The 17,895-nt window shown below is 50.5% G+C and overlaps 7 protein-coding genes across 7 annotated transcripts; 3 read left to right on the forward strand and 4 right to left on the reverse strand.

Moving 5' to 3' along the window:
• Positions 1-506: 506 nt before the first annotated feature.
• MRS44_016482 (uncharacterized protein) lies at positions 507-1,371 on the forward strand (the record flags this gene model as incomplete). The annotated part of the gene is made up of 2 exons (XM_046276705.2): positions 507-510; positions 566-1,371. The coding sequence occupies 2 exons, from the start codon at positions 507-509 to the stop codon at positions 1,369-1,371; spliced, it is 810 nt and encodes a 269-aa protein (XP_046130934.1).
• Positions 1,372-1,558: 187 nt separating this feature from the next.
• MRS44_016483 (uncharacterized protein) lies at positions 1,559-2,479 on the reverse strand (the record flags this gene model as incomplete). The annotated part of the gene is made up of 1 exon (XM_046276704.2): positions 1,559-2,479. One exon carries the CDS (start codon positions 2,477-2,479, stop codon positions 1,559-1,561), a length of 921 nt encoding a protein of 306 aa, XP_046130933.2.
• Positions 2,480-3,410: 931 nt separating this feature from the next.
• Positions 3,411-5,657, reverse strand: MRS44_016484 (uncharacterized protein; the record flags this gene model as incomplete). The annotated part of the gene is made up of 3 exons (XM_046272836.2): positions 3,411-4,476; positions 4,523-4,739; positions 4,787-5,657. 3 exons carry the CDS (start codon positions 5,655-5,657, stop codon positions 3,411-3,413), a joined length of 2,154 nt encoding a protein of 717 aa, XP_046130932.2.
• A 441-nt stretch (positions 5,658-6,098) lies between these two features.
• MRS44_016485 (uncharacterized protein) lies at positions 6,099-8,865 on the forward strand (the record flags this gene model as incomplete). The annotated part of the gene is made up of 7 exons (XM_065618046.1): positions 6,099-6,222; positions 6,397-7,082; positions 7,128-7,330; positions 7,382-7,402; positions 7,456-7,863; positions 7,910-8,232; positions 8,285-8,865. 7 exons carry the CDS (start codon positions 6,099-6,101, stop codon positions 8,863-8,865), a joined length of 2,346 nt encoding a protein of 781 aa, XP_065474118.1.
• Positions 8,866-9,502: 637 nt separating this feature from the next.
• On the reverse strand, positions 9,503-12,296 carry MRS44_016486 (uncharacterized protein; the record flags this gene model as incomplete). The annotated part of the gene is made up of 3 exons (XM_065618047.1): positions 9,503-11,591; positions 11,693-11,919; positions 11,979-12,296. 3 exons carry the CDS (start codon positions 12,294-12,296, stop codon positions 9,503-9,505), a joined length of 2,634 nt encoding a protein of 877 aa, XP_065474119.1.
• A 1,099-nt stretch (positions 12,297-13,395) lies between these two features.
• Positions 13,396-14,271, forward strand: MRS44_016487 (uncharacterized protein; the record flags this gene model as incomplete). The annotated part of the gene is made up of 1 exon (XM_046276701.2): positions 13,396-14,271. One exon carries the CDS (start codon positions 13,396-13,398, stop codon positions 14,269-14,271), a length of 876 nt encoding a protein of 291 aa, XP_046130929.2.
• A 591-nt stretch (positions 14,272-14,862) lies between these two features.
• Positions 14,863-17,591, reverse strand: MRS44_016488 (uncharacterized protein; the record flags this gene model as incomplete). Its single annotated transcript, XM_065618048.1, has 7 exons — positions 14,863-14,866; positions 14,910-15,138; positions 15,189-15,611; positions 15,669-15,861; positions 16,134-16,873; positions 16,927-17,398; positions 17,451-17,591. 7 exons carry the CDS (start codon positions 17,589-17,591, stop codon positions 14,863-14,865), a joined length of 2,202 nt encoding a protein of 733 aa, XP_065474120.1.
• Positions 17,592-17,895: the final 304 nt, after the last annotated feature.

Here is a 17,895-nt window from a genome sequence, read left to right on the forward strand (position 1 = left end):
TGCGAGTTTATTTTTCCTCACCACTCCTTCTAAGGAAAATGAGGGGTAGGGCTGGTACAAAGACACATCAATTAATTACCTCTACAAAGGGGTTGCATACTCAGTACCAAACACCTGGAATGCTATGTTTAGTGCATTAATAGGCAGCAACATTCGGCGTCTTACGTGGTCATGTCTTTATGGGCTACAAAGCTGCTACCTAACATTTGGCTGCGCTACTCAAGCCTCGGCATGGTCAAATGCACAACGCCATATCCTCTTGATTGGCCGAACATCAGCCTCTTTGCAACCAAGAGCTGTCATTCGATCTCACATTCAGCAGTTATTAATATCACGTCAGCCACGTCATCGTGACCAAACAGAAGGCGGCAAATTCCGTATGCTTTATGCAATGAGCTGACGGGAAAATAAAGTGTCTTTGCTCCGCACCATCTTCAGCCAGGTAACCTGACCACACCACTGCGCGCATTCTGACAGCCTGTTGAACGCAAACTCTGAGTTCCATCATGGGTGCGCTTATACTCCGCCGGAAGATACCTTCTCATGACTGATACTCGTTGATTAGCGTCTCAAGACCCCGAGAAGCAGGACCTGACCTATGAAAAGGGCGAGGTCAAGGCCAAGGGCGCCTTCACGGCAGAGATTCACATCACAGTCCGTGTTTCACTCCAGGATGTCTGGAACGATCAATACGCAGGCAGCCAGATCATGGCCAAGCGACCGGGCATGTACCTGAAGTACTTGCCTTGCCGCTACCACGAAGTCAGCGGTGACATGCTCACGGGCGGCGCGTACCTATTCACCACCAAGGAAGAAGCAGAAGACTTTAGCAACTGGACTAGCAATGAGTTTGAGGTTGGCGATCCAAAGACAAAGTACTGGAAGCAGCCGCACTTCAAGTCGGTCACTCACTGGACCTGGAACGTCATTGGGGCCTACAACTTCAAGCCTGTCGATGAGCATGCTATCGGTCGCTTTCAGCGCTGGACATACGACATCAAAGACGCCGAATCGATTCTGAAGCAGCTGTACCCTGTTTTGAAGGATGGAGCTGAGAACCGCGAGGCGACTTCCTTCTGGCTTCTTCACAGACCCGAAGACAAAATGATTGCGATCCAGATGACGTTTGCCAAGACCAAGCAGGATGATCATGATTCTGCCCTCGAGGCTGTGGTGTCTGCGTCTGAGCTGACATCTCTGGGCGAGGTCTTCCCAGACCGCCTCAACGCTGAACTTGAGCTGGATCGCACCAGTGCGTTGCTAGCACTCTGGCTCCCGCTGGCCCATCACGCCAAGGGCGTCAAGGTGGAAAGTCCCAACTTTCCTGCCCTTCCAGCGCTTTCTCAGGAGGGGCTTCTTGTGGAGTTGTGAAGATGGAGTCAAGTATAGCGATTGCGAGATTCCGCAGAGCGGGTGCAAATGCAGCAGTAGTCTATTAAATTCAGTCTATTTCGTTCTGGTCATGATGGTCCACAGCTTCAGCCCAACAGCGCCTCCTTAACAGCCTCAACTTCTTCAGATGTCCCACAAATTAGACCAGCCCTGTCATCACAACCCTTCAAGGGGTATCCAGGATTCTCAGGCCAGTCTCGGGGTCGATTGCCTGGCCTCCAGCGCACTCAATAACAAGCGCGACGGGAAGCAGTTCGTAGAGTCTTCGCAGCTTGGCCTTGCTGGTTTCGGTGACGGGAGAGATGTAGACGCCATGACCCTTGACGAGGGCGTGGAAGAGATCGGGAATGAGACCTCCAGAGTATCGAAGGGTGTACTTTTCGCTGATGAACTTGGTGACGAGGTTCATATACTTTTCGTTTTCGGCAGCTGCACGGAGATTGGCCGGTGCAAAGTATCGCGCCTTAAACGGAGGCTGAGCAAAGCAAATCTCTGGACGAACAATGGTGATTTTGTCGATATCGTCCAGGTTAACTTCGAAGCATACATCGCGGGTTCCCGGAATTCGAAGGGCCACGATAGCGAGGGTGCGCGGTCCAAAGACTCCAATAATGGATGCGATTTGCTTCTCAGCAGGCTGGTTGAGCGAAGTGACTCCCTCCCAAACACCAATAATGGTGCCCACAGACCAATTGGGACCAATGATCGAACTGCCATCGAGAGGATCGAAAGCAACAGTATATCGCTCGTTGCTGCCGCCGTCTTCTTTAACGCCGTCTGTTGATCGTTCGACGGGATCTTCCTCACTGCTCGCAGTGTAGATTGTCGGACATTTCGCGATTTCGTCTCGCAGGATCTTCTCAGCCAAAACATCCACATTCAGCTGCTCATCCCCAAACGCATTTTCGGTGCCGACAATTGTGACGTGGTGTGATGATCTGAGTTCCCTGCCGATAGCGGAGATAGCCTTAAGAAGTCCAGGAATCACAGATTCGCGAATGGAAGAATGGCTTTCTTGAGGAACAAAAGATGAGAGAAACTCGTTGAGCTCCAGCTCCGAGTTCTCGCCCGTTCGAGATGGACTCATTGTTACGGTGAGTTGTGAGGTTAAGGTTGAAGTGATGGGGCCAGCCCAGTTGCGAAAAATTGACGCAATCGATAAAACGTTGATAAGCTTTATCACAAGTAGCGAAGTAAGCACCAATAATAATTACCGTCCAGTATCCGCACAGTGGTTCTCAACAGTCCTCCGCTTGATTAACTACGTAGTCCTAAAGACAGCGTGAGACCTGCTTGGGTTTCTTGCATCTCAAATGATTGTATCATCTTTCCGCATCTGATAGGCAAGAAGGAGACCAGACTGAAGAAGACAGAATTCCAGGATTAAAAAGAAATTAATTATTGTAGACATTCTAGAGCAGTATTTTAGTAACATCGAACGAGGAGCACCATGATAGCGCAGGAGGCGCATACAACAAAGCCAAGCATTTTAGATAATCAGGATCATTATACCCAAGAAATAGGGCTAAATACTTTTGAAAGAATCTCGGCATTTGCAGAAGCTCGTATCAAGCACATCGGACATCGGCATATCTCCTCTTTGGGTCAAGGTCCGGATCATCCCTATAGGCATGAGCACGTACCCCAGATACAACACACGGGGCACGGCTCCAGGGGTTCCGAGTCTATAGTAAAGCCTATTGGACTGTGTTATCCTGTGTCAATTCAATTGATCTTGGGTCTCCCTCCTGTTGGCGCGGCTCGATCGTTACCCTGGAAATCACGCTGCAAAATTGACTTGATCGGGCTGCCTGCATGTTTTCTAAACTAAGTTGAGTCCTCAGATGATATGCCATTAATGGTTACGACGATTATGTTTTGGAGCACACTGTCAATAATCACCTGGTCGAAAACGAAATCTTCACAAGGCCACAGAGATAGAGCCAGTGCTGTTGAGATGACTTGTGCATCAAAATTCAACGTTACCGGTCCGAACTATCTACGGGTCTCCGTCCCTCTCACTCGCCCAAGACGATCGTGGCTGGATCGAAATGCTGCTTCAACGCCTTGAGGTCAAGCTTTGGGCGGTCAAGCCACCTCTGCTTCAAAGACACCCCGCCGCTCTCCCACTTTCCATCCGAGCGTGTTGAAATTGCAAATACAGATGTCATGATGACCATCTCTGTTCCTTCTAGGAGTCGTTGGGGCACACTGACAGATGCAGTTGGGATGAGAGTTCTTTGCCGGACTAGGTTGGTGTTGGCATCTGGCTTCAATGCAGAGCTAGACGCGACAGCCTTCTCGCTGCCGATGATTGTCTCGACAACGATACCGCTGACTCCATCTTGAGAGGCGATGAGGGTAGAGTTATCAGTTGACACTACCCCCTCGAATTGGCCAGGCACAGCGTCATCAGTAAGATCGGCTGCCGAAAGATTCGTTCCGTCGGCTGTTTTCCGACCATAAATGGCGAATCCTCCCTCAACAGTATGGATTGATGCTGTGCCCTTTAAAGCTTGGATGCGATGGATGCGAACATGCCAGTCCGGCCAGCGATCAGTCGGCGGGATCAAGATTGTGTCAACATGGACAGAGCGATCGCCCCAAGGATACCAGCCAACACTGGCGATGGGGACACTCGGGTCTTCATCGGTCATTGTACTGGTTACCGCCATGTCGAATTGCACCCCCTCACTCTTCCACTTGACTGTCCACGACTCAGCACCGTCTCTGCTGATAGCCAGTTGGTTGTCTGGAGCTATCTGCTGAATGAGAGGGCCTGTGGGAACAGAGAAGCCAAAGGCAGAAGAGTATGCGAACTTGCAGTACTTGGCTTGATTCGCTTTCATTGGCCATGCCACGAATTGGCCAGGTGTGAGCATGAAGTGATGGCTACCCTTTGGATGATTGCAAAGAATCTGTTGAGGAGCCGAAACGATCTCGACTCCAGGATCAACAGTAGGGTACGGTAGTTCTTCTGATGCCCAAAAGTCGTCATCATCGGGTAGACCCACTGCGATCAACGTCTTGAGAGCCCAGTAGACCGACTGGGGAGAGTTGTAGTCTTCGGCCATGTACATATTTCTGCCCAACAGTTAGCCTTGAATGAGAGAATCAGCTATCGACTTACGGATACAGCCATCCAATACTCAATGTTCCATCCGCGTTGAAGATGTCCTCAGAGTTCTGTGCCCACCATCTCAGGTGCCTCAAGAGAAATCCTCTGATGGCTCCGGGCGAGTCAAGTGGCTTTGGCATGTTTGGAACGTTTGCAAATACCAGGGCAGCAAAGTAGCCTCCGCAGGCGAAGCGGTATGTCAAGGAGCGGCCGAAAGGGATAGCAGATCCTAAGATACAGTTAGTAGGTGGAGTTAAAAGGTAGCATCTAACATACCTTCTGCGTCAAAATATCTCCAGATGTTTGCACCGAATTCGCGCGCACGTTGTCGATACATGTTGCACCTTGATGGATCAATGTCGTTGGCAAACTTGGAGTATAGAAGCTGGCTGAACTGGATCGCAAAACTACCAGAGTAGTAATCAACCTGTCTTCCTACTCCGATAGCATCTCGGCGTCCTGTTTTGAGGGTTTCCAGGTGCTCTCGTTCTGCTTGCTCAGGCGTCTGCCATGGGCCGTCGGCTGACCATCCGTCGTGGAGGTAAAAGGTGTCCAGGATCTCAAGGTCGGCGTTCATCTCATCCTTGACATGGTCGTAAGGAATACCGCAGACCTTGGTCAAGGCAAGGTTGGAAAAGACGCGAAACCATCGCCAATTTGTGGGTGGCATCTGTTTGCCGTTCATTGACTTGAACCATTCTGTAATATTCTGCTTTTGTCTGTCGCTCAATGGCTCATAAATCTTCTTTGGAGCAGAAAGAATTGCAAAGGCGAGAATCTCTGCCTCAACCATTCTCTGGTCCATGTCATGCACAGCTCCCCAGTACTCTGGGTGCTCAGGGTCGGTCCCCGAAATAAATCCCTTCACCCATGGTTGGACAAGTTCGCTGACTTGAGATGCAAGTTTCTCGTCCGCAATTGAGTCGTATCCAAAGAGCAGCGCACCAATGGCCCATAGAGGTCTAGCAAAGCCTTCAAGTTGAGCTGCGGATTCATCGAAATGCGTACCAGTGCTAATCGGGATTCGGATACGGGCTTTCTCTGGAGAAAAGTACTCGGTTAACGGCTTGAGAAGAGCAAGAGTCGCTCGAATCAAATCCGTTCGAGTCCGGAAAGGGTTGTCTGAAAAGCCTGCAAGGGGTGGCATATTGGAAAATCACTTGACTGAAAGAAAGCGTAAAAAGCGAAACTTCAGAACAACTCTAATGGTGGATAAACTTGACTGGATAAACGTAGCAATTATTACCTCAAACTCGGACGTTTTGCTCCCATGACCATTTCCGGTTGGCCTGAAAGCTCGGGCATCGGGCCAAGTCACAGCCGAGGTCATCAGCAGAGCAAGACGGAAGCGATTGGACCGCTTGTCACGAACCCCGTATGAAGCTAATCGTTTCCTTGCTTGGAGCCGTTCTCGCGGGCGGGGGATGTGTGCCGAAAATCTGGGGTGATTATGCAGCTCAATTCCATTTCTGACTCAGGTTTGTTTAACTCAGCCTTTCTCCATCTTCTCGGGCAGCGGGCGATCCATCGGATTCCGATGCAGCATTCAACTGAAACTTCGTCTATCAATGCAGAAGGCGCAGCAAACATGAGCGCGTCAGCAATCGTCGGTCCCGGTGGGGAGAGCGAGATCCCATCTTGTCAGGGGTGTCGTCGTCGAAAGCTTCGGTGTTCGCGTGACAAGCCGACGTGCAATCATTGCCAAAGGCTAGGTGAGTATTCCAAGAGTCTGTATATCTGGCTTCAACTAACTGGAGCAGACTCGCCCTGCGTATATGATGCGAAAAAGAACAAGCCGGGGATGAAACCCGGCGTCATCGAGTCCCTGAGTCGGAGAGTTGGTGGGTTAACCGACAGCTTATCTCTTCATCACTAACCCCACAAAGAGGCACTTGAAAACACTGTTTATGATAGCTCACGGCAAGATAGCGATGACCTGCCAAGTGCTCCGTTATCGGATACATCGCAGCTCGTTGGAGCATTCTCCAGTCTGATACAGGAACTGCGAGGCTTAGTTTCGGCTCCCAGAACTGTAGCACCATTACAAGCTATCCACTCATCACCAGAGGCGTTGCATCAAACAGCTCCAACACCGGCGCAGTTGTCTTCGGTCACCGAGGTAGCAGTCGTCTCACCCAGCCACAGAGAACCTCACTCTGCCCATCCACCTTCTCGTAAGAGGAGGAGAGTTGACAGTTGCGGCAACCCAAACATCGAATTAGCAAGTCAACTTGGCGAACTAGGCGGTAGCTCAAGTCAGTTACCACCTCCGGAGCTCCTCGAAGAAATCGTCACAGCCTACTTCAACCTCATTCAACCATGGATTCCCGTACTGCACGAAACTCGATTCAGAAGCCGATTCTACAACCATGAGCAGTTGCCTCCTCTAGCCGTTCTCTTGCATGCCATTGTCGTCGCTGCTATCCGCTTCGTCGACTGTGATAGCCATCAACTATCGGCTCCAGAGGTGGAGACATGGATGGCGAGGTCTAGAAGTATTGTTATACTCTCTGCAATGGATGGACTTTCCGTTGAGAATTTGCAGGCATTGAGCATCATAGCCTTCAGTGATGTAAGTACTCTTCTCTAGTGGGAAACACACAATTAACGTGTACAGATGGGCAGCGGTGATGTCTCAAGAGCTTGGCCTAGCATTGGCTCGCTCACAAGAACCGTCGAATATTTGCAGCTCAGTGTCGAGGCCGATGATCGACAAGAGAGACCACTTTTGAAGCCTCTCCCTTCAATACCACCTTCGAAGAATTGGACTCAAGATGAAGAGCGACGGAGAGTTTTCTGGAATATCTTCAACCTGGACAGGTATTTTCGGACCTCATATGCTCTTGGATTATTCACTAACGCGCAATTCAGGCTTTGTTCTGTCATGACTGGGTACGTGATGAGCATCCGCATGTTCCACATGCGATCAATGCTAACAATCGTAGATGGAACACTAGCTTAACGTCAGACGACGTCCGAAGAAGATTACCAGCCGATGGAGGTCTGTGGCACAAGGAAGAAACCGTCTTGACTCCATACTTCGGTATCTGGGACCGTTCCGCAGCCAGAATCGGCAACTCGATCGTCTTTCTACCCGCACATTATCCAAGTCCCGAACAAACCACAGACGCGCCGCCAGGCCCAGAGACACCGCTGACGACCCCAACTGTGCCGAAAGGAACTACGACAGTGGATATGTCAACCGTGGGGGCATTCGCCTACTGCATTGAGGCGACCGAGTCCCTCAGCCAAGTCACGACTTACTTTCTACAACAGAGGATAAACTTCAAAGACCGTCAGGAGGTCAGCAACTGGCTCACAAGGTTCAAGGAGCTCGACTTGCGGCTTGTCCAGTAAGTATCATGGAACCACGTGTCTCGCCTCTCTAACATCTCTCAGTTGGAAAATGTTTCTTCCCCAAAAGTGGAAGGACTCAAATATCTCCCGACGACCAACCATCATCAACATGGATCCCAACTTGACTCTCGCTCATATCACACACAACACTTCCATGATTCTCCTCCACCAGCAAATCGCATACCCAGCGCCCCAGTGGACAACTATTGTTCGGATGCCTAGCGCCCATAGCGCAGAAACCTGCCAAATCGCAGCTTCTGAGACGGCAACCATCACTCAAAAGTATCTCAAGTATACCCCAAACAACAGTCCGGTTAACAGTCAATTTTCTTTCTGTGTCTTTGTCAGTGCTCGTTCGCTCCTCGGTAGGTTCTCAACAACGCAAAGCTTTGTACCTTTCAACTCTGACACAAATAGTGCACTGGCGGTACTACAAGACGGATCTGGCGCCCGAGTTTTGGCAGCTCGTCGAGAGCCTTGAGGAGATGGCAAAACGCTGGGTCGGCCCAATCCTCAAAGAGAAACACAAAAATTCGTTGGCCGGGAAGTATAGTGCCCAGCTGCGTGCTCTACACAAGAAATGTGAAGAGCACCCGGACTTCTCACTCGACGTGCTCGGATATTCTACCGACGGATTTCCGCCAGCCGATATCGAAGCAAACCCTGGTCATGAGACGCCTCAAGACCAGGATAGCACTCTTTCAAAGCCCCAGGAGACACAGCCAGTTCACCAACCGCAGCAACTTGACTCAACCATCAACAACGTTCCAACGACGATGCCGATGGGGCAACTCAACTCCTTGATACAAGCCTCTCCTACCAATCAAAATACCGAGCAGCATTCACCCGACGAGTTGTCTGCCATTTCTACTGTGTTGATGGATCAGGGTTTTATGCAGTTGGACCGAGTAATCAGCTTCGATGACATGCTCTTTTCGGCACAGACTGCAAATGATCAAGGTACCGCGTTTCAGGTGGACAATTGGACTTTGGGGTAGCGTGAACAACGGCTTGGACATCCAACTGTGGCATCATATCTATCAAACCAGTTTCATCTTCATCAATACCCTCCTAAACTCAATAAGATAATAGTCTCCGTATACCAAACCATGGTTCCACTCTCTCTTGTAGTTTTTTGCTTTGTGATTCGCAGCACCGTTCTTCAAGATGGTCTCAAAATCAGCGTTCGGATTCAAGGATGTGTCCGTCCTGGTAATGTGGCGAGACACAGAGTGTTGTTAATATCAGCTAAAAATTAACGATCAAGGCTGAGCTCAAGATATCTAATGATGTTTAAATCCTCAATCATTGCAGGCCCGCGACGGCCCTCACGCTTCAGAACTGGAGGTTCCGGCGCCGGGGACCCACATCCGATAATTCCTCCGATGCCCGATGCCCGACGCCCGAGATGCTAGGCCCGCAATACCATCTTGAACATGACAAGCCGGCCAGTTTATCAAGGAAGAGTAGGTTAATAGATTAAGAGTATGGCGGAATTAAATGCATTCTTGATCGGAATCCTTTATCCGAAAAGTCGAAAGTCACAAAGAAACCGGGGTCAATCGTTACATTAAGTAAGTCTCTATTAATCGCAAAGGTAACTAAGCAAAGACCCATGGAAGTCATTCTCGAAACTCACCACATCTCCCAGACGTCAAATTCGTTCTCCGTCGTGGTTGCCAAGAACTGACCACATGGTGAGAACGTGAGTGACCGTAGCTGGCTTTCCATGGGGAGACGCAACGTCTTGTGCTCCCAAAATGAATCGGAATCGTCAAGCCTCCAGGTTGATATCGTGCCATTAAGAGAACCAAGCGCAAAAGATTTGGAATCTGGTGAGAATACAACAGCCTGAGATTCAAATACCCCCTCATGCCGAAACTCCCATCGCCCGGTCTCGTAACCTTCGAAGAGCCTGAACGCTCGGTCGTCCGAAACGATAAACCATCGACCGTCTGGCGAGAAGGCAGAAAACCGCTTTTTCAAACCCGCGTCAAGCGCTGCGGACCATGGTGGTTCCCAAAGATAAATCTCGTGACCTTCTGCATGTTCTGAGCGGAAGACGGTGCACATATTACTGTGAAAAGCCACGAACTGGTTCCCATACGGAGAACAAGCGATGTCCACAACCGTCATTGCGAACTTTTTGGACCCAAGAATCTCCAAGTGGCCTTGCGAATCAGGTTTGCTGATGGTAATTGTCCATGGGTCTCTCAATTTATGAGTGTTCGTAGCTCCAAAAAGGCGATGCGTATTTGCTGAAATGGCCCAGGAATCGGCGTATCGCTGGTGGGAATCCCGAAATCCACTTACGAGCCTGAGTACACCTCCATGGCCAAATTCCCAACTCGAGACGTATTTCTGATGCATATTTGTCTGGTCGGTGTTTTGAGCCACGACAAGGCGTTTAGCGGTGGATGAAAGTGCCATCTTTACACGCCCGCTGTGCGAGGTTGAGTAGTAGGCGCCTGTTTGTTCAAACCGGCCGCGTTCGCTTCGTTTCCAAAGACAAAACACTTCTCCCCCATAATTGCCATACATGCCAACTGAAACAAGCCATCTACCGTCCACTGAAAATACACACTCTAATGGCGGTCCGCCAAATCCCTTATCTTTCCAATAATTCTCAGGCTTTCTAGTCTTTAGTGCGGAAGTGAGCTTGAAAGGGAATATTCGCGTGAAGGACTTCTTCCAGTCAAGAGGCCTGATTTGTATTGGCTCTAGTAGAGCAAGTTCGGCCGGGAGCCGCGGAGCTGTTGACCCAGATCCCGAAGCATCACCAAGGTCTGAAACTTGGAGACGGCCTGGTTTCATTGTTTCCAACCCCTCAGGGAGGGATTTGGGCAGTGGGGGACGATGTTGCGGGATCGTATACTGCGATCCAGAAGCTTCATTGGCATCTTGGGATTTCGGCCGAGTTAGGTGAGTTGACTCAGTTCGTTGAGACTCATCAGACAGAGGTTTTGGTTGTAGAGAAAGGCTTTGCTGGATTGTAGACCACTTTCCAGAAGCCTCGTTGACATGTAGGGATTCAAGATGAGTTGGGTGAGGTGATTGAGACATGTCAGATGGGAGTTTTGGCGACAGAGAATAACTTTGCTGAACCGTTGACCACGTTCCAGAAGCCTCATTGACATCTGGAGATTTGATACGAGTTGATTGCAACTCGTCAGGTACAGGTTTCGGCTGCGGAGGAGAACTGTGTGTGACTGTAGACCACGTCCCAGAAGCCTCTTTGAAAGCGGTTCGTGGGCTCTCTGTCCGAGTTCCCTCGCCATTTTCCAGATTTGCAGCAATTTCAGGCCCAGGAACTAGTCCCACGTCCTCAGGGGCGCATCTGCAAACGATCCAAGGATCCGTCAAGGCTTTGGCTGCACTTGGACGCTCTCGGGGCGATCTGCTCATGACGGAGACGATAAATCCCCTACATTCACTGCTCAGTAGCTCGTTGGGAGGGAACGGACCCCCATGAGCGACATATCGGGATAGTTTTCTCCCCACTGGCGATGGAAAGGGGACTTGTCCAGTGACGACTCGAAATGTGACGGCCCCAAGGGCCCACATATCAACAGCAAGGGAGTATCCTGCGGCCTCAGGTAAATCCATATCGTCTTCGTCTTCCAAGTCTTCTTTATCAGATGGAGCAAAGATGTTTTGGAGCTCGGGCGCAAGATACGGCTCAGTGCCAATGATGGTGCGAAGAGAAGTCGAGTCGCTTTGCTTGCTGCAACCAAAATCCGAGATTTTCACCCACCAATTGGGCCCCTTGTGTTGTACGAGAATGTTCTAGAGAGTCGAAAGGGTTAAACAGCCATAATTAAACACAGGTAGGGCTGACATGCCTTGGGCTTCAAGTCACGATGGGCAATTTTGCTTCGATGCATGAAGTCAATGCCCTGAAGGGTTTGCTCCGTGATAGTTCGGGCTTCGCTCTCTGGCAGAGGGTTGTTGAGATATGACTGTAGATCACCTAGTGGGAGATACTCCATGGTGATGAAGATGGATTCTTGGCCCCTATACCAGCCGAAAGATGGGACAAAGCATTCTCGAAACTATTTAATCAAGTTCGTTAATCACAGCATGATAGCTAGCAACGGATGTTCGATCTTACTCGCTTGTGGGAAAACTTGACAATTGCCGATATCTCCCGAGATAGGAACTTGTCCAACGATCGATCGAGTGTCACTTGGATCTCCTTGACGGCTCGTACTTTACCAGAGTTGGGACCTGAAACGCATTTCTGCAGCGAGACGACGCCGAACGAGCCTCTACCTAGCATGGATGTTTGATCCCACACCTCCTCCTCAGCTCTCCGCCACCTCCCTCTGGCGGGGTCAGAGACATATGTGGTGTGAATGGTTTGTTTGTTGCTAACAAATTTGGTGTCGAGCTCCCAGTCGCGGACTAGGTCGGGCAAGCTGTCGTCCATTCCGAGTAGGTGGTGAGTCTGCAAGGTTGGGTGAGGCTGCCCCAGTGAGGGAGAAAGTTGACAAGCCAGCCTGGACTCGGGCCACATTAGAGAGGGAGCCGGTCACGAGGATCTGGGCAGTGCCAATAGGATACTGGCAATGCTTGGTCGGGGAGCCAGTAGAATCCTCTCATCAGCCAGCCTGATTCGGTACGTACTGCAGATGGCTTGGCAGAACGCCTGGTGGAGAGCCTGGCGCAGGGCCTGAGGCAGTGTCGACGCCGGCTGGCAGATTAAGAAGGCGAAATTTTCATCAAAAAAAGAAAAAAAATCCGTCTCCGTAGGGGAAGTGAAAGCTAGGTTGTATGCTGACGCAGCATAACTAGGTAGGTTCTGCGCTTGAGAAAGACTAGAGGCTCTGGGGCAGACCTTTCAAGACTTTGGAGAGCACTCCGAACAAACCAATGGCCAGCGCCTGCTGCCCTGACGTTCCAATCACATTTATTTCATACCCATGCATTAAAACCCTCACAGGGCAACTCATTGACAGCTGTTATTAATGAGTCATCTTATGTCGTCTCATGATTGTCGAAATAGACGAAGGCTGTCGGGTCTTGAAGTGATGAGCATTCTGCTTCGCAAGCGGTTTCAGGCATCTCATCGAAGAGCTAACTGAGTGTTCACCCATCGATGTGAGGTTTGTGACAGCGCCTGGTTTCTACAACCATCGGACCGCTTGTGGATTGGCAGCCGATTACACGCTCGTTGGGTATTGCCCATCATTACATACATTCATACACCCTCTAGATGATACTAGCATGCGTGCATGGCAGTCAAAGCAAGAAAGCATCCTTAGCACATTGCCAAGCCAGGCCAGCCACTGTGTGTAGTTTCGGCTTGTGAGCCTGGGCCTTGGGTTGAAAATAGCTACGCGCTTATGTCATTTCATGCCGATTGACGTGGCATCCCAATTGCACTTTCGATTAGAACCCCTCTTCTCAACACTGCTGCTCACTTCACCTCGGGTCTCACCTTTCGTTACCGCAGAATTTTACTTCCTCTCACAACTAATTTGAGTCTCCAAACACTATCTTCGGCTATTTAACAGCCGCCCACAGCCATGCCTTCTACCGTCGATCAGAGCCTTGTTCAGACGTACCACCTTCCTCCCAACTTCTGCATCGGGCCTGCGCCACGCGGTCCTATCCTGCTCGGCAGCATCCTCACCAACCTTAGAGATGTAGAGGTTATCAACTCAGACTGCCGCGTCCCTATTGATGAAGCAAAAGTCTTCTCTCATACTCAACATGGGTTTCAGGCAACGGCATCCCGCATGATGAGAGGAGAGTTGGGCACATGGGCCAAAGCAGTCGGCTTTGAAGGTCTCGGTGGGGAGTTGAGCGGGTCAAGAGAGACGAACAGAGAGTCCGAGTACAAATTCGGCCGCCTTGACACTCTCTATTTCTCTCCCACGCCAGGCTACCGCCGTGCCAGCATGAAGGAACTCGATGTGGCCGAATACGTCGAGGCTACGGGTTGGGCACCGGTCTATCTTGTGACGGGGCTCAAAGTTGCCGTTCAACCATCTGTCAAGATGAGCACCTCGAGAGATTTTACCGCTCTCGGGGAAGCAGGGGTCTCAGAGGCCACTGGGCTTCCGGTCAATTTCGGTCCTCGTGTTGACTTCCACGGCCATGACCAATCTTCTGAAGGTTGGACAAAATCTGACGATTTCATCTTTGGAATCAGGGTTGAGAAGCTTGTCTACAAGCGGCGATGGCTTTCACGCCAGCGCCGTGACGAAGGTCCCTTGCAATCTAAACTCTTCACCAAGGGAGCCCAGCTGGTGGGAGAAGGCGATGACTCCGACGAAGAGGATGAAGAAGATGAGATTGCTGAGATGGATCTTAGGGAGGACTTAGATGGTATGGCAAAGGTATCACAGATGGAAAATGGGCAAGAGACCTTGTGGGTGCTACCAGCCAAGTTTGCTTAGTTTAACTGCAACCTCTTGAGATATGCGGTCGGTTTTAGAGGTGCAGTTCCGGTACCGTTTGATGACAATGCGGAGGTAGCTCAGGGGGCTTTTAACCTTTATTCCTTCCATTGTCGAACCTGGAAACTTGGGAGGAAACTCTCGGTATTCCACAGCGCTGTGAGTGTGAACATTCACATTGTGAACTAGGTGACGATTCTAAAGGAAGCCATCAGCCACCATAACAAAGAACACAGTTATTAACACATGTCTAAATTAACACCCAATGTCGAAAAAAGCCATATCCTCGATTGAATAGAGCTATGAAAGAGAGGAAATACATGTGAAAGAGAACTTTATCCTACAGTCCAATTGGACTGGGGAAAATGCTGGGAGACCACCCTGGAACTGCCACAAACATGCATTCACCACCATGATTCTCACAGATTGACTGGATCGATTTGAAAGCTTCCCTGCACAACCTTGTTATCTCGGTGTCCAGCAGTGAGCGTAGACCAGGTTCCTCAACGTGATTCTACAAGAGCAAGGCTCGATTAGTGGGTTCCATACTAACTTATTGATGGATGCAAGGGGATAAAAGAGTATCTGTACTTACCTGCACCGCTTTTTGCAAGTGAGTGTGGAAATCTGATACGGACCAGATATAACCTCCATCCAACACCTCCTCTGCGGCCGTGGCAATGTCATCCAGCGCTGGGATCCTGGGTCCTTGGCGAAGGTGGTTGAGAATCCTGTCCTTGAGCGTCTCGATCGCCAGCACGACATCATAGGCAGAGGCCACGTGTTCTTCGCCAGCTGCGCTATGTACGTGACAGCGTTGTTCCGGATTGCTCAAGTATGACAGAGCCACACCAAGTCCAGCGATGACTTGTGGCGAGTTAGCACACCTATGGCAACTGCGGGCGCCATCAACTTACATATCATGAACAGCCAGACTCCGGCGAATATGGCGGTATCTATCAGCGCCTCAGTACCACTCCCTCCTGGATCATCATTTTCTTCTTTGTTCGGGTGAGTGTCGGCTGGAGAACCGGAGGGCTCGCAGTTGTCATCCAGCAGTGTACAAGTCGACTCTTGATGTGCTTGTTTTTGGGGGAAGGGGTCAGGCCTTAGGAATGCTGAAAACTTGAACGCCCCATTGGTTTGCTTGGCCTGCATCAGTTGTAGAACAAGCTTCTTCATTGCTTCCTGCACCGAAAGAGGGGCTGGGTTGATGCCACTACCGCGAAGGCTTGGAGCCCACGGATGGGTTGGATTGATCTCATCAACTGGAGAGTTACGAGGCCACAAACCGATTTGGTCGATCCCTATAACTAGAGGAGTGTGGTTGATCCCACTAACTAAAAAACGGTTCAGCACATGTCAATCAGTTGGCTATTAAAGGTTGAGGGGCATACCAGTAGGTTCCTGCCACCACTTAGGATGGAACCACGTAACTAGAATTTTGTCATACAGGTCCTGGTCTGTCTTATCGTCGAGACAAGTCCTCCAGGCGAGGTAATCGATTGTGCCGGGATCCGAGGCGACTTGTATGCCCCGACGACGCATGACAGTAGCCATGGCTTGGGACAAACTGATGAATGCAAATATCTCCATTAAGGTAGTTGGGGAGTTCCCTGTATGACCTGCTTGAATATGCGCGTTCCTAACCGGCGCAGTTCCTTGGGTTTCGGGTATTTCTCTTTGAGATCCTCGGCGAATGAAGTCAGATCTACTGAAAGTGACTCTGCGGCAAGTCGGTTAAATCGCCGATAGTGTGACCGCAACACGTTATTTAGGTCTCTGAGAACCCCGAGTTGTGGCATCTTCGGTAACCGGCGATAGGCTGAGCACTCGTATTCCAGCAACCATGTGCAGCGTACCTTCACCGACTCTTTGGCATAATTGTCCATTGATACCCATTCTTCATGGCGAGCTCGGGCTTTGATGAAGAGTCGGCCGATGCTTCTTTCATGGCGGGCAAGATGACTTTGAACATCCAACTCGCCCCGGACGTCTTCATTTTGCAAGATGTAACCGGCATGATAGCTCTCATAGTGCGACTTGAGGTCATCCCAGGATGCATCAAAAAAATGAGTGCCCTTACACTTTGGACCAATGCAGGTCAGTTGGCCATTGCAAAAGGGCCTCAGCTGGGTCAAGAAGACAATGACGCTTGGGAGCCGAGGCTTCTGTGCAGCATTTCGCAACTGTTGGCGGTTTGCTTGGATGTCTGAACAGCGCGCTCGCAATGCTTCAACAATCTTTCGCGATTCAGGATCTCCCATCAGGTGACCCAGCGCTTTCCCAACGCGTGGCTTCAGGTTTTCTTTATCAGCATAGCTGATGTTTCCAACATGGCAGTATCGAAAGTGGTGCTGGATGCGAGAAGGGCAGAACTCTCCGTCGCAACTCCAGCGACAAGGTGGACACTCCAAAGTACCTCTTTGGGTTAGGCGTAGCTTTTTGAGATACTTGATGAAATTGGGCGGCTCGCATGGCGCTTTGCCATAAATGCGAACGTAGTCGGCGCGGAGATCATCCCAGACCGCATCAACGGCAACCGGAATCAATACTTCATCAGCGACGATGGTTTCCACGCCATCGTCCATGGTTTCTTCATCTATGACTGAGTAAGTGGCCTGCCCAATGTAGTTATTTAGATTCATAGCTCACCTTCGTCCTCCAACTCATCCAGTAAGTCCAATCCAATTTCAAGACCTTGAAGCTCATCCAAAGCATCGGATTCTTCGCTACCTGGCTCTTGAACTGTCGGGCGTAGTGGCGATGTCTCCCTGGCAAGCTCGGGTAGGTCGGACACGCAGGGAGATCTATCGCTGTCCGATGGGACGCTCTCAGTCAATTCAGGAGTTGCCCCCCAAATGTTACTCGGTTCAGCATCTTCTGTAGGTCGGCCCAGTTGACCTCTTTGAGCGTTGAAAGTACTTTCCGGGATCAAAGGCTTGATAGGGACGAATTCTAGAGCCTCGCGAGACATTCCGGCGGCCGAGGGGGTTGCGGCGGCTGAAGACGGCGAAGGCTCAAGCGACACTGGGGATCGGGGCTTGGTGCGCTTTACCTTCGTGAGACCTGGACAATGCTGGCCTTTTTGGAAGCATCTCTGACATCCATGCCCTTGCGGCACACACTGTTGAGTATGTCTGATCAGCATATATTCATTGATATCTTGAAAATCAAACCTTCAATTTGCCTTGACGGCAGTTGTCGCATTTTTCGGTGGCGAGCTTCCGAGGGGGCTTCCTCACGAGCTTGTATTGACAGAATTCAGTGGGTGATTTCTTAGTTATCCGACCGAGCATTCGGGGGGGTTGAGGGGCCATGGTGAGCGTGATGAATGAGTGCCTGATCAGAAGGGGTGTTTGTGAAGAATGGCGAGGAACGGCGCTAAACAGGCCTCTAAATAAAAAACATGGGGCACGGGGGGTGGTGGCATCTCGCACCCCCTCATCTCAGCCTCATCTGCTACGACGAATCATCTCCCCGCGCACTCATGGCCTCGAATGACGTGGCGACACCTAGGCAGTCAAGTGCGACGGGGAATGATTCGTGGAGACCCCTGCGCCGTCAAGTGCGGCGAAGAATGATTGGGAGAGTCAAGTGCGCCGAGAAATGATTCGTGAGGGA

The sequence above is a fragment of the Fusarium solani genome (genome assembly GCF_023522795.1).
Source record: "Fusarium solani strain SB1 chromosome Unknown bctg00000012, whole genome shotgun sequence".
In the NCBI taxonomy this organism is placed as follows: domain Eukaryota; kingdom Fungi; phylum Ascomycota; class Sordariomycetes; order Hypocreales; family Nectriaceae; genus Fusarium; species Fusarium solani.